This window comes from Epithele typhae (genome assembly GCF_022376455.1).
Source record: "Epithele typhae strain CBS 203.58 chromosome Unknown BXZ73scaffold_10, whole genome shotgun sequence".
Classification (NCBI taxonomy): domain Eukaryota; kingdom Fungi; phylum Basidiomycota; class Agaricomycetes; order Polyporales; family Epitheliaceae; genus Epithele; species Epithele typhae.
This window is the reverse complement of record NW_025954201.1, coordinates 69,437-81,743: the sequence shown is the minus strand read 5'-3', so window position 1 is coordinate 81,743 and position 12,307 is coordinate 69,437. Positions and strand designations below refer to the sequence as shown.

Below are 12,307 nucleotides of genomic sequence, written 5' to 3'. Positions count from 1 at the left end.
ACGTAGTCCGCCGAATGCGGGATACCCGTCGTCTCTGAGAAAGCTCGTACTCAGCGCTACGCAGATACTTACAGTTCTGGCATGAATTCATCATCACCGTCATCATCAGCGGAACCCTGTCCATCCCGACCCAAGTGAGTATGGCACGAACTCTCCAGCTTCCCCGCTCACACGTTCTAGTCATCCCAGCACCAGGTCCGACTGCGGACGACCGTCACTGCCCCCACTCCCGCCCCCGCTGCGGTGCGTGTACGCGGGCATCGACGTCGCGGTGGTCCTGCGGGGCGTGCGTGTGTGCATGTATGTGCGGGCCGCCGCGCCACCACGCTATGTTGGCACGCGGCCCCGCGCCCTCCCGCGCCCCACGCCTCTTCCGCTCCCATTTTGCCTCTCCGTTAGGCTCAGAGTTCTGTCGGGCCCCTGCGCGCCCTGACCCCGCGCCGCCCCGTCCGGGGAACGCCGGGGTGTCTAGAGGCCCGAGCGCCCATCTACGCCCGCGGCGCCTGCAGGTCGCTGTCGCGCGTCTCGCTGACGGTGGATTCGTAACGTACCGAACGCCCGCCGATTTCCGCGCGACCAGCAGGTTCGTCTGCGACCCTTGGGCCGACCCCGCTGTGAGGCGTGACATGAACTCTAGGTCGAAATGATCCATGATACTTACTTACTTACAGCACACGACAGCGAGGCCGGCCTGTCATCTGTCACCGCGACGCGCCGTTCGCGCGCGCGGGTTCAGGCCCAGGACAAGGGAGGATCGATCGAAGCGAGCGGGCGTCCTCGTCTCCCGTCGATAAGCGCACGAGCGGGCCCAGGCCCCAGGGCGAGCTCGCACGCGTCGTTGGCCCTTCCGACTCGCACATACCCGTGGACGGCTGCGAGAGCGCCGGCACGTTGGATGTGCGGTCGATGGCGGCGGTCTTCGGGCGCTCGTCCGGCCCGCGCCGCGCGAGCCCCACGAGTTCCGTATATGGGAGCGGGGAAGGCCTGGGAGCTCCAACGGGCGGGTTCGGCTCCCGGGACGGACTGTGACGGTTCCTCGTGGGTGGCCTCTTCGAACGGGCAGGAGGCGGAGGCGGACGTCCGCGCGGGTACGGGACGTCGCGCTGCGTGGAACGAGGCCTGCCGCCTGGCTGATGGGTGAGCACGAGTGGTTAACTCCCGCTGATCGCGTAACAGTGAGTGTGGCATGCCGCATGCGTGCGCGGGGGGTCGGTGGCCGCCGCACCTCTGCGCGCGCACGTTCGTGAGTGTATAGGAGAGCCGGCGTCCTGCGCTCACGGTGGGCGTGGACGGTTGTGGGCGCGTGCCTGCGGGGGCGCCCCCTATTGACGTATGTATATAACTGCAGACAGGAGCGCACGGTGAGCGCCGCGATCACGATCGCACGAGAATATCTGAAGAACGTGCCGATCCCTCCGAGCATACGATCGGCCAACCACCGACGTTGGAATGACGGGGGGCCCTGCTTGCAGCCACGCTGGTGCTTCTGGGAGCGTCGTTGGCTGGTTGCTAGCAGGTCGGTCAGCGTGAGCAGAATGGTGTTCCGTTCGATTAGAACCACGCGAGGTTATTCGACACGGCGTCCGTGCGGTGGTCGGAGGGGCTGCGGGCAACGAACACGGGGATCGGATGCTTGGTATTGGATGGGCGTCCATGGCACGCCCCACCAACTTAAACACTTGAACGGGGGAGCTCGGTCACCTGCGGCAGGAGCATTCGCAATCGCCCTACGCCACCTCGGGCCCCGGCTCTCGTCTTCACTTTTGGCGGCCTCCACGGCGTGGACGCTATGGCGACGTTCCGTCATTCCTGCGCGTGCCCTCGCTGGATCGTCCGGGCAGCCCGGGGGTGGAATGGAGGACACAAGCATCTCTCCAGGGATGACCGTGAACCCAAATTTGACGGCGTACTTGCGCGTGCTTGACGACGGGGGCTCGGAGAGTGCGCAGCGGGCGACGCTCGAGACCGGAGAGCCCGGAAAGAAGGGCATCGTCGAAACGGCTGTTGGTCGGGGTCGAGGACGTACGTCGACAGTCGACGCAGGTCGCGCGTGGCTGCCAGTCGTCGGACGTTGAACTCGATGTCGGCATGAGGTACCTGGGAGACGCCCGCCGGATGGACTGCCGACCCCTGGATGATGGATGATCAGCGCTCGGCTCCGGACCAGAAGACGGAAAACAGAAAACGGCATGTCAGAAACCCGATGGCGGAGGGTTTTGAGACTTGCGATGCGGGGTAAGCAAGGGAGATCGAGCGTCGAGGCCCGAAAGAGGGAGGAAGGATCAAACTGTGCCCGGCGTAGTGCGAGCCACGTTGCGGTGGCGTCTGATGTCGACCAAGATTCGCTCCCGCCGTGAACGGAATCTGCTCGCGGCGGGAAAGCGATCTGTTCTTGTGCAGCCCGCGAGGAAATTTGAGCAAGGATCAGACCGTCGGGGCTTCTGGCGGAGTAGCGCGCGTGCTAGGCCATGTTAGTGCGCCGCCGCACGTGGCCGCGATAGCGCCAAGTGGCGGGCGTGCTTGTTCGGGCAAGGGCGCGCCCCGCCCCGCTGCGCCGCCGACGCACGAGGGATGAACGGTGGCCGCTGTGGCACGACGGTGCGCGCGTGTTCGCAGCGCGGTGGCCCCGACGGCGGAGCGGCGGCGGAGACGATGTGGCTTCAATTATGGGATGCCGGCACGCCCTGTGCTCCCGTCTCGATTCTCGACGCTGATGACCGGAGTGAGGGTATGTTCCCGCCCGGTGCCAGCGGAGGGCGCGGGAGCACACCGACGCTGTCACCGCGCGCGCACACGACGCGGCTGCGTGGGACGTTTATTGTTTTCCTTGATGGCGGGCGTCCGCGGGCGGCAAGAGTCTCGTAGCGGCGTGGCGAGGCGGAGGTCGTCGAGGTTGCCCGCCCCGCGGCGAGGACGGGGACGGGGAGCACGAGGGATATGGGCAGGAAGCGGTTGGGTAGCCTTGGTGACTGCTGGGAATGTGATGCGAGGAGGCCGTCCTGGGAGATCCAGCTGGGAGGCGAGAACCGAGGCGCCGGCTCCCCGGCTGCAGCGCAGGCTTAGACTTGACTCTGCGCCCGCCAACGCTGCCCACGCCATCTCTCTTTCCCCTTCCACTCTTCTTGCCCGCCCCGCCGCTCCCGACGCCCCCGACGCAGAGCGACGCCCCCCGCGGCCGCCATCTTCGCCCCGGAGCGCGCAGCCTCGCATGGGCGGCAAGCACACAATCGCCTACCCTCTTCAGGAATCCCTCGCTTCGGCGAAATTTACGATACCCCCTCGTCCCTTGTCTTTCGCCTTGTCCTCCCTCCCGCCCCCGCCCTCGCCCCCCTCCCCCGCACACCCAGCACACGCATACAGCCGTGGTCGCCGGCGCCACGCTTTCCATTTTGGCACCACCCGCCACACACATAACGTGAGTCCGCCACCGAGCCTCCGTCGTCCCCCCTTTGTGCCCGGCCGAGCCTCCTCGACAGATTCTGTCCGAGCCCAGCATGCCCCTCCCTCGCGCCCCCGACGCCTCCATGCTCCCGTCACTCACGCTTTGGCCACAGGTCCCCAGCCATGGCCGCCGCACATACAACTCAGCCCCGCACGCGCGAGAGGCGCCCTGCTGTCCCTATGCTCCTCGAGTCCTTTCCCGCCCCGCCCTCCTTCATCCCGCCCTCGCCCCTCCTCAGCGGTCCCTCGTCCCCCTTCCCTCGCTCCGCCTCCCCACTCCCGTCCCCTGCGACGTCTCCCCAGTCGCGCTTCCCGCCCTCTGGCCCGCCCTCGTCCCCTCCCTCAGGGCCCCTCCCTCCAGTCCCAGGCCCCTCGCCGATAAGCGAGCATGACACTCTCATGTTCATCTCCGCCGCCCGCTCGCGACGCGCGTCCAAAATGTCGCTCGCCTCCTCCGTCTCGTCCCAGCGCGACTCCATCATCAGCCTGAGCAACTTCTCCCTCCCCTCCCTCTCCCCCTCCGCAAGCACCGGCTGCTACGACTCCTCTGCTTCCCGCTCCATCCGCTCCTACTCCTCCAGCAGCTCTCTCTCCGTCCCGGGCTCCCATCAAAGACATCCGGAGCGCTCTCCGGTGATACAGCCCCGTATCACCGAAGAGGACGCCGCGGACTTGACGCGCATGTACCTGGACGACGTCCAAGGCCTCCCCGAGCACCTGAGCGACGACGAGAAAGTGCTCCAGATCGGACTGCGTCCCAACCGGCGCCGCATGCGCTACGACCACGCCCGCGACTCGATCTCCTCCGTCGACATGAGCGAGATCCCCCCGATCCGGGACTACGACGACGACGACTCGCCCGTGCTCCCCATCTCCCCCCCTCCCCCGCCCCAGGGCGCGAACATCCCGGCCCCGTCCAAGCTGCGCCGGTGCGTGTCCAGCACGGAGCACACCGAGCACACCCTCCGCAGCCCCGTCGACGCGGACCTGCCCCCTCCGCCCCCACTCCCGTCCGCGTTCTCGTCCGCGGAGACGTCCGCCCGCGCGTCCACGTCCTCCTCCGCCACCGCCGCGCCGCCGCCGACGCGCCTCGGGCGCACCGGCTCGGGCTCCTCCACGAGCTCGTCACGGCTCCCCGCGCGCTCCAAGTCGCAGCCGCAGCACGCGCGGCGCTCGTCGAGCCCCGAGATCGACGACCTCCTCGCACGCACGCCGCGCCCGCGGCGCCAGTCGTCGCGCGGCGACGGTCTGCGCTCGGCTTCGCACTCGCGCTCGCGCTCGGCCTCGCGGGTGCGCGGGCCATCGCGGCCTAGGTCCGGCGACTCGACGTCCGCCCCGGGATCTCGTCGGACGAGCGCGGGGCGGAGAGACGACGGCGAGCGCGGGAGGCGGATGGGGAAGACACCGAGGAGGTCGGGGAGCTCGACGGACGCGGCGGCGTACGAGCAGACGGCGATGGTGGGCGCGGGCGAGCCGTGGGACGAGGACTCGTTCGTCTCGGACTACGGTACGCCCTTGGACGGCACCGGCACGCCGTTCGACATGCTGGACGCGGAGGCGGAGGCGCGGCTGGACAGGGAGCTGGAGGCGAGCGACTCGGATTCGGATCTGGATTTGCACACGCCGTTGCCGTGAGTCTCTCTTTCCCGTTCTCTGCGCGGCGGGGGCTGACGGGGTGGATAGGCAACTTATGGTGCGTGACGGCCTGCTGTCGCCCAACTCGAAGCTCGTCGCGAGTTCGCGCGCGACGACGCCCGCTTTGGGCGAGCGCCCGGGAAGTGTGGTCAGCATCGCTTCCACGAGTGCGTATCCCTGCCTCGCTCGCTTCTATGCATGTGCTGACCTCCTCGCCCTTTTGCGAAGCCGGGTCGATGATGACCAAGAAAGGACTCTTCAAGGACGAGCGCGACACGACGCGCCGCCGCGTCCGCCATCGCGACGGCAAGCTCCTTCGGGGCGGTATCGGTCTCACGACCGGGCTCGGCTGGAGCGACTCCGAAGACGAAGACGCTCCCGCGCCCCTCGTCCGCCGACTGTCGATGCGGAGCCTCCGGTCGCGGCCGTCGCTCCGGAGCATCCGCTACAGCGAGGAGATGACCGAGAACGGCCTCGAAGAGTTCGGGATGCTCCCCAAGCCCCCGCCGTCCTCCGCGCCCCCCACGTCGTGGTCCTCGCGCAACGCCGCGATGGGCGGCATGGCGCGCCGCCCGAGCACGAGCTCGTCGTGGTCGAGCGCGAGCGGCTCCTCCAAGGCGCAGTCGCGCGCCTCCGTCGCGTCCTCGCTCCGCTCCGCCTCGAGCCACCGCGGGCTGGAGACGAGCGCGCTCACGACCAAGTCCCTCGGCCACATCCGCGAGCGCGACGAGCTCCTGCACTCCCCTAGCACGTCGTCCTCCAGCGCGAGCGCCCCCACGCCCACCACCCCCGCGGACGCCCGCCCGCCCTCTCGCGGCGCCTCCGCGATCCCGCGCAAGGCGAGCTTCGCGCGCCTCGACCGGCTCGCCACCGCCGACCTCGTCGCCGGCTCGACCCACAACCCGCACGTCACGACGTCGCCCGCGACCCCGGCGACGCCGCGCAGCGCGACCGTCCCGCGCCCGCTGCGCCTCCCGCAAGCCGCCGGGCTCCGGATCTCCGCCGTCGGCGGCGCCGGCTCGCACTTTGACGGCGCGCGGAGCACCCCGGCGGGCGTGGGCTCGGGCTCGGCATCGGGCTCGCGGAGCGCGCCGAGCAGCGCGACGCTGCCGGCGCCGCCGTCGCGCGTGCCGAGCCTGCAGCGGCGATCGCGCACGCCGGCGACGCCCACGGCGGCGCACGACCGGACGATGAGCGCGTCAGCTTCTCAGTCTCAGTCTCAGGCGCAGTCGCAGTCGCAGTCCCCCGCGGGCGCAGGTGTGAGCCGGAGCACGTCCGCGGGCGCGAGCGCGCGGCCGCGGACGGGGACGGGGATGGTGTACCGCACGAGCGGGGGGAGGGGCGCGAGCACGGCGCCGACGACGCCGACGACGCCAGGCGGGCGCGCGGCGCCGTCCGCGTTCGCGTTCAAGGAGCGGCCCACGATGCTCCGGAAGCCGAGCACGGGGAGCTTGCGGGCGGCGGCAGCAGCAGCGCGGTCGTCGTAGGCTCGTCTTGTTGTGCCGCGCTTCGTCCTTTTTGTCGTCGTGTCGTCCGTCCTGTCCTCGCGAGCGTGCCTGCGTCTCTCTCCCGTGATCTCCGTTGTCCCTGTTGTCTTTTCTGCCTGCCGCTTATCTGTGCGCTATGCGTCCTGACCTCCCTCCCCTCGCACCTCGTCCCTGTCTTTTCCCTGCTGATCCTCGTCCCACCTACAGTCGCCTCGCTACCACCCGTTTCTCCCCCGACCACCGCTAGCTGTAGACCACCGGATCCACACGCCTATCGCCGTCTCCTCGCTTCCCCTCTGCCGTCTGTCCTTTCCGCCCGGCATCCCTCTACGCCCACCACCCACCACGCCGTATATGCCCCCCAACACTCTTTGCTTCCCCCTCCCCCTCCCCGCCCGGCCCGGGCCCTTCGTACTTACAGGCTTTACATATTACACTTACACTTACCCCTACCCTCCACCACCACCGCCGCCGCCGCCGCCTGGTTGTAAACGCGCTCTCCGCCGGGCCCCACGCTCTAGCAGCGGGGCGGCGGCGCGAGCGCACACTGTTATTTTAGGATACTCCCCCGAGACTGGATTCGTTTGGTCCTGCCGGCTTTTATTCCCGCCCCCGCGAGAGGGGGCGGTGGAATGCGATATTTGCTCTAGAGTATACGGGGAGGCGTGTGAGTCTGGGGTGGTGTGTGCTTTGGGTGTGCAAGTGCGGGTGCGAGGGGTTTCGGTGCGTGGGCTTGAAGGGTGTGTGTGGGGGGGGGGAGGAATTCGATCGTGGCGGGCGATTTGCGTGCAGGTGCGACGCGGACCGTGGAAGTTGCGCACGGGACGAGTGCGAGCGTCGAGCGTGCACCACGGGGAGGCGGGCCCGGCTAAGAGAGCGCAGAGGGAGGTCGGGGCGAATCGGTGTGGACGCGGAGACGCTGCGTATATGAGTGCGGCGAAGTGGAGATAAGGAAAGAGGCTGGATGTAGACATGTGACGACGCACTGGTTGGCGGTAGACGGACAGACGGCAGAGAATGGGCAGCACGCGCACGGATGGGGACGTGAAGACTGTAGATGGTCGCAGGGAACTGCTAGAATAAACACATGGCCGCGATGAGTGCGGGTCGTAGCAACGAGGTCCGCGCGGGCAAAGGGCGGGCATGCCGGTGAGGAAAGGAGCGGGAAAGGAAAGAAAAAGAGGAGGAAAGCGCGTGAGGTAGACCGTGTGGTCACGAGATGCAGTGGCGAGGCAGGCGGAGGCGGTTGGTAGCACTGAGAACGTACGGAAGAGACTGGAATGTGGTGCGACTGAAACCCAAGCTGCGGGAACGGGGCTTAGGGGGGAGGCGCGGGGAGACGAAAAGTCCAGAAACGTCTACAAAATACAACGGGATGCGGAGCGATGAGGGAGGAGGGGTGGTATGTTCAAGGCGGAGAGGTGGGCTTGGCAGTCGGCGAGGATATTTGCAGGTCGAGCCGCGCGCAGGAGCAGCAGCGCAGTAACGGCGACCGAGGCCTGACGTAGAGTGCGCGCGTTGCGTGGGCGCCAGCTGTCAGCGACATAGTGGTGCGATTGTGTCGGTAACGGCGGGGTGCAGTGCGGGTGTGTCGTATCGGAGGTGGTTTGGCACGAGGCGCGCAGCGCTTGGCCATGCGGCATGCGCATCAACGAACACGCTCTAAAGTTGTGCACTGTGCTCGCGTGGTTGGACCGTACTTACGTGTGTACAGGAGAGTGCAGATGAGTACGGTTTTATGCCGTTCGCGCGCATCGTGCGATCTAGCCACGCCGCTGCTTCTCCTTCCAGCCCTCGCGCACGCCATCGCTGGGCATCATCCCCAGCTCGATCGCCTTGATCTGAAGAGCCTGAGAGTGGGGTAAAAACCAAAATCAGCACCGCAAGTGCACGCTCCGACGCGTACGCACCAGCTGCTTCGAGTATATCCGCGCCGTCGAAAAGTCGCCCGAGGCGTACCACAGCTGTGACGAGCGCACGGGAAGAAGGGAGGTGGTCGGTCGGGACGGAGGTAAAAACACACATGTGGCGACTCACCCCGGGGACCCCGCACGCGCGGTACGCGCCGTGGATCTCGCCCTCGTCGTCAAGGCCCCAGTCCGGTTCGGTGCGCGCGAGGAGGTCCGCCCCGAAGAGCGCGGCGTTCGCGTCGCGCATGTGCGTGTACCCGGTCCTGGGTCGCACAGCGTCAGCGTTGCCTCGACGGACGAAGGGACGCGGGGAGAGGGGCGGGGGCGGGGACGCACGCGAGTATGACGCAGTCCGCGGCGGTCTCGGTGCCGTCGCTGTAGACGACGCCCGTCTCTGTGAGGCGCTCGACGGAGACGAGGGCCTTGACTTGGATGGCGCCGGAGGCGATGTGGTCCGCGCAGCCCTTGTCCATCCCTCAGAACGTGGATCAGCGCGGTTTCAGGCGAGCGACAGAGCTCTTCGAGACTCACAGAAACCTGCAAGAGCCAAAGACAACGTCAGTCGACGCTTCGCGATGGCCCACTCGAACGCATGGGACGCACCAGAGTACCGTTCGAACACGAGCGGGTACACGCCCTGCCCCTCCGGCCCCAGGTCGACGCTCACCCCGCCCTTGCGCAGCTTCGCGTGGAGCTCCTCGTGGTCCCGCATCGCCGCGTCCTGCGTCGCGATCGCCGTCGCCCGCATCAGCCCCAGCGGGAGCGCCGCGAACCGCAGGTCCGACGCGGCCATCGGCACGCCCTCGGGGAACGCGCCCTTGACCTGCCGCCCAACCCAGTCCCGGAGCATGACGCACGTCGTCGAGCGCTGCACGAGCGTGACCGCGCCCGCGCGGTTCAGCGCGAGGTCCTGCGCGATGTCGGACCCGCTCTGGCCGGCCCCGACGACGACGACGCGCTGGCCCGCGAGCGCACGCCCGCCGGGGTACAGGCTCGAGTGCATGCATGCGCCGCGGAAGGTCGACGCGCCGGGGAGCGTGGGGACGAAGGGCGCGCCGAGGGTGCCGGTGGCGAGCACGATGTGCGCGGGGCGGAGGGTGACGGGGGTGGTGCCGCCGCGGAGGAGGGTGACGGTCCAGCGGCGTGTGGAGGGGTCGTAGACGGGCCGCGTGGAGAGCGGGGTGCTCGTCCAGACGACGATGTCCTGGCTGAGCGCGTAGAGCTCGAGCCACTGCGCCATCTTGTCGCGCGGGGTGAATTCGGGCCAGTTCGCTGGGTATGGCTGGTAGAGCACTGCCAGTCGGCGTCAGGGACCGAGCGCGGATGCGAGAAGAGGGGGCAAGGCTTACGAGTGTGCTGCTGCCGGGCGGTCTGCAGCGTGAGGTTTTGGTAGCGCGCGCGCCAGGTGTCGCCGACGCGCGCGTTGCGCTCAATGACAAGCGCAGGGATGCCCATTTGCTTGAAGCGCGCGGCGAGCTGGAGCCCAGTCTGCGCGCCCCCAACTGTACTGGCCCTTGAGGGACAGGAAGCCTGCTGAAGAAGGTGAACTGGGACGCACCAATCAAGACATGTGGGTCCGCCTCGATGCCGCTAACGTAGTCAGCGAACTCCTTTTGCATGTCGCGGTCAGGTTCGTGCGTGACGTCGTCCCTCCACGGTAGCGTGCTGCGCTCTTCGTGCCCAACGAGATCGTCCAGCTGTGTGAGGACTGTGAGCGCGCGGTAGGTCCCGTCCATGTCTTGGACGAGGCGAGCAACACCGCGGCCGTGCCCACGCTCGCACTCGAAGGTGAACACGAGTTCGACACCAACGGCCGACGAGTCTTGCGGGATAGGGAAGGTGCGGGGGCAGTAGTCCTGAGTCTCGTCGAGGCGGACATCTTTGATCTGGGCCTTGGAGAGACGATGGTCGAGGTAGGCGGAAATGTTGTCTCGACCGTGGAGAGAACGCATGTCCCACGTGAACAAGAGGAGGTCGCGGAGCCAGCCATCAGGAATGAAAAGCTGGGTGAGGCCGAGCACGTCGCCAGTTGTCAGCGTGGAAGAGCACGCCGCAAGCCAGCCTGTAGCGATGGAATGGGGGTCGAGGGCAGCCATGCCGCGGGTGTGGGGAGGCTGAACCGAGGCTTCCTGAAGATTATCGATGATAACAGAGAGTGTGGAGGTTGAGTGGATATAACGGGGGAGGTTCCCTCTATTTTTGGGAGTGTCGGAGCCTGGCTACGCTGGCACTTTTAGTGTGCACACTGCAAGCCGATCGGAGCCACGCTCTGCTCGCCACGCAGAGGGGACTGACTGGCGCTGTAGGCGGCCGTCCATGTCTCAACGTGGACGCCGGCGCGCGACTTCTGGCCAGTCATCTGAGCGGGAATTAGCACTGCCCGTTTCTTCGCACAACGAACTCCTACCTTATAAATCGTAAGATCGCAGCTGAAACCCCCCGAGTCATTGAATCATGTGGTTTGCCAGTGCAGCTCGGCACTGCATGCGCTTGGCGGAGATTGTCCGATCGGACGGCGTTTTGTAGCGCTGGCTGCTGGCGTACACCCTGGCGCCAAAACAGCGCACTCCAGCACCCCGTCGTTCGAAGGCTCAGGGTAGGGACCTGACCTGATCAGGTGGAACTCCGAGTGCACAAACTGTGGGGGCAAAGCCGACACATCGCCGGTTGGAACTTGGGACTAGGGAAAGTGGCCGAGGAGCGCGCACGACGAAAGGGAGATAGCAATGTCGAAGCTCCCGTCTATTTGATCCTCTGGCGGATCGGAGCGCATGAGAAGGTTGCGCAGGAATCGTCGGTGGCTCCTTGGAAGATGCTCTGGTCGAGGTTCTCGAGAAAGCTGAGCGTGTGGACTCTGAGCGTAGTAATCTTGCGGGCGAAAGCATTCCCCTAAGCAGGAAGCAGATCTGAAGCGCTGATATGCAAACGGGGGTGTTGTGCCACTGTTAACACACCAACGTGAAGAAACTTTCCGCCACATTGTGAAGAGGACTTTTAGCTGAGGACTTTGCGCCGACCAGGACACATCTAGAGCTTGACGAAGGAGAGAGAAGCCCGGCTTGCGGAGAAAACCTGGGGGTTTTAGGAAACCCTTCTGTCCTGATATGAATTTTCGTAGTCCTGTGAATAAACGCCACGACTTTACAGGATGAACCACTTACGGCGAGTCCAATGTGAGTCAATAGATGGGCTGGGACATTATGGTTACGCATACGTACTTTGCGGAGCCAATATGGTCGTTCAATCCACGGCAAGGACGCTTAAAACAGCGCCCTGCACCATTATCAAGGTAAGTGAAACGGTTATTTGGGTTGAGGATGGTTCAGACGGCGTACCCAGTTGTCACGAATCACACCAGCCACCAGCCGGCACCCAGAACTACTCGTGCAAGTTGTCGTTTATATGTTATTCCCGCATATTTTCATCGGCAGGGTTCAGCCAATTGATCCAGCGCGGGTGTGGAGGAGGAGGGAAAGTAGCGCCGCTTGGGATAAGCGTGACATATACGTGGAGACCAGGATGTGACAGACACATAGGGCGTGACACGTCGTGCGCCAGAGTCTGACGTGACACCATTGAAATTCGTTGACACTCTTCCGAACGATCACCATGATCCTGTGCTCAAACTCCTCAACCATGTTTTCGGGTGGTTGGTGCCTGAATCAAGACCAGTTTGCGAGCCGCTAAGTAAGTACATTGCCGCTCGGGCCCACGGTTACTTATTGTGGCAGCGCCAGCTGGCTGACAGAAGGGGATCAATTAGCGTTCATATCCGCCCCCTGCATGCGCTCTCGGCTAAGCTCGCTCTGACTCCCGTAGTCGCCGTGCTGTAAG

The 12,307-nt window shown here is 66.0% G+C and overlaps 2 protein-coding genes across 2 annotated transcripts; one reads left to right on the top strand and one right to left on the bottom strand.

Moving 5' to 3' along the window:
* Positions 1-3,564: 3,564 nt before the first annotated feature.
* On the top strand, positions 3,565-6,563 carry BXZ73DRAFT_88780 (uncharacterized protein; the record flags this gene model as incomplete). Its single annotated transcript, XM_048025080.1, has 5 exons — positions 3,565-4,302; positions 4,336-4,355; positions 4,383-5,072; positions 5,125-5,243; positions 5,305-6,563. 5 exons carry the CDS (start codon positions 3,565-3,567, stop codon positions 6,561-6,563), a joined length of 2,826 nt encoding a protein of 941 aa, XP_047880143.1.
* A 1,763-nt stretch (positions 6,564-8,326) lies between these two features.
* On the bottom strand, positions 8,327-10,569 carry BXZ73DRAFT_43072 (dimethylaniline monooxygenase (N-oxide-forming); the record flags this gene model as incomplete). Its single annotated transcript, XM_048019078.1, has 7 exons — positions 8,327-8,413; positions 8,474-8,527; positions 8,601-8,736; positions 8,810-8,948; positions 9,077-9,766; positions 9,823-9,975; positions 10,032-10,569. 7 exons carry the CDS (start codon positions 10,567-10,569, stop codon positions 8,327-8,329), a joined length of 1,797 nt encoding a protein of 598 aa, XP_047880142.1.
* Between the last annotated feature and the right edge of the window lie 1,738 nt (positions 10,570-12,307).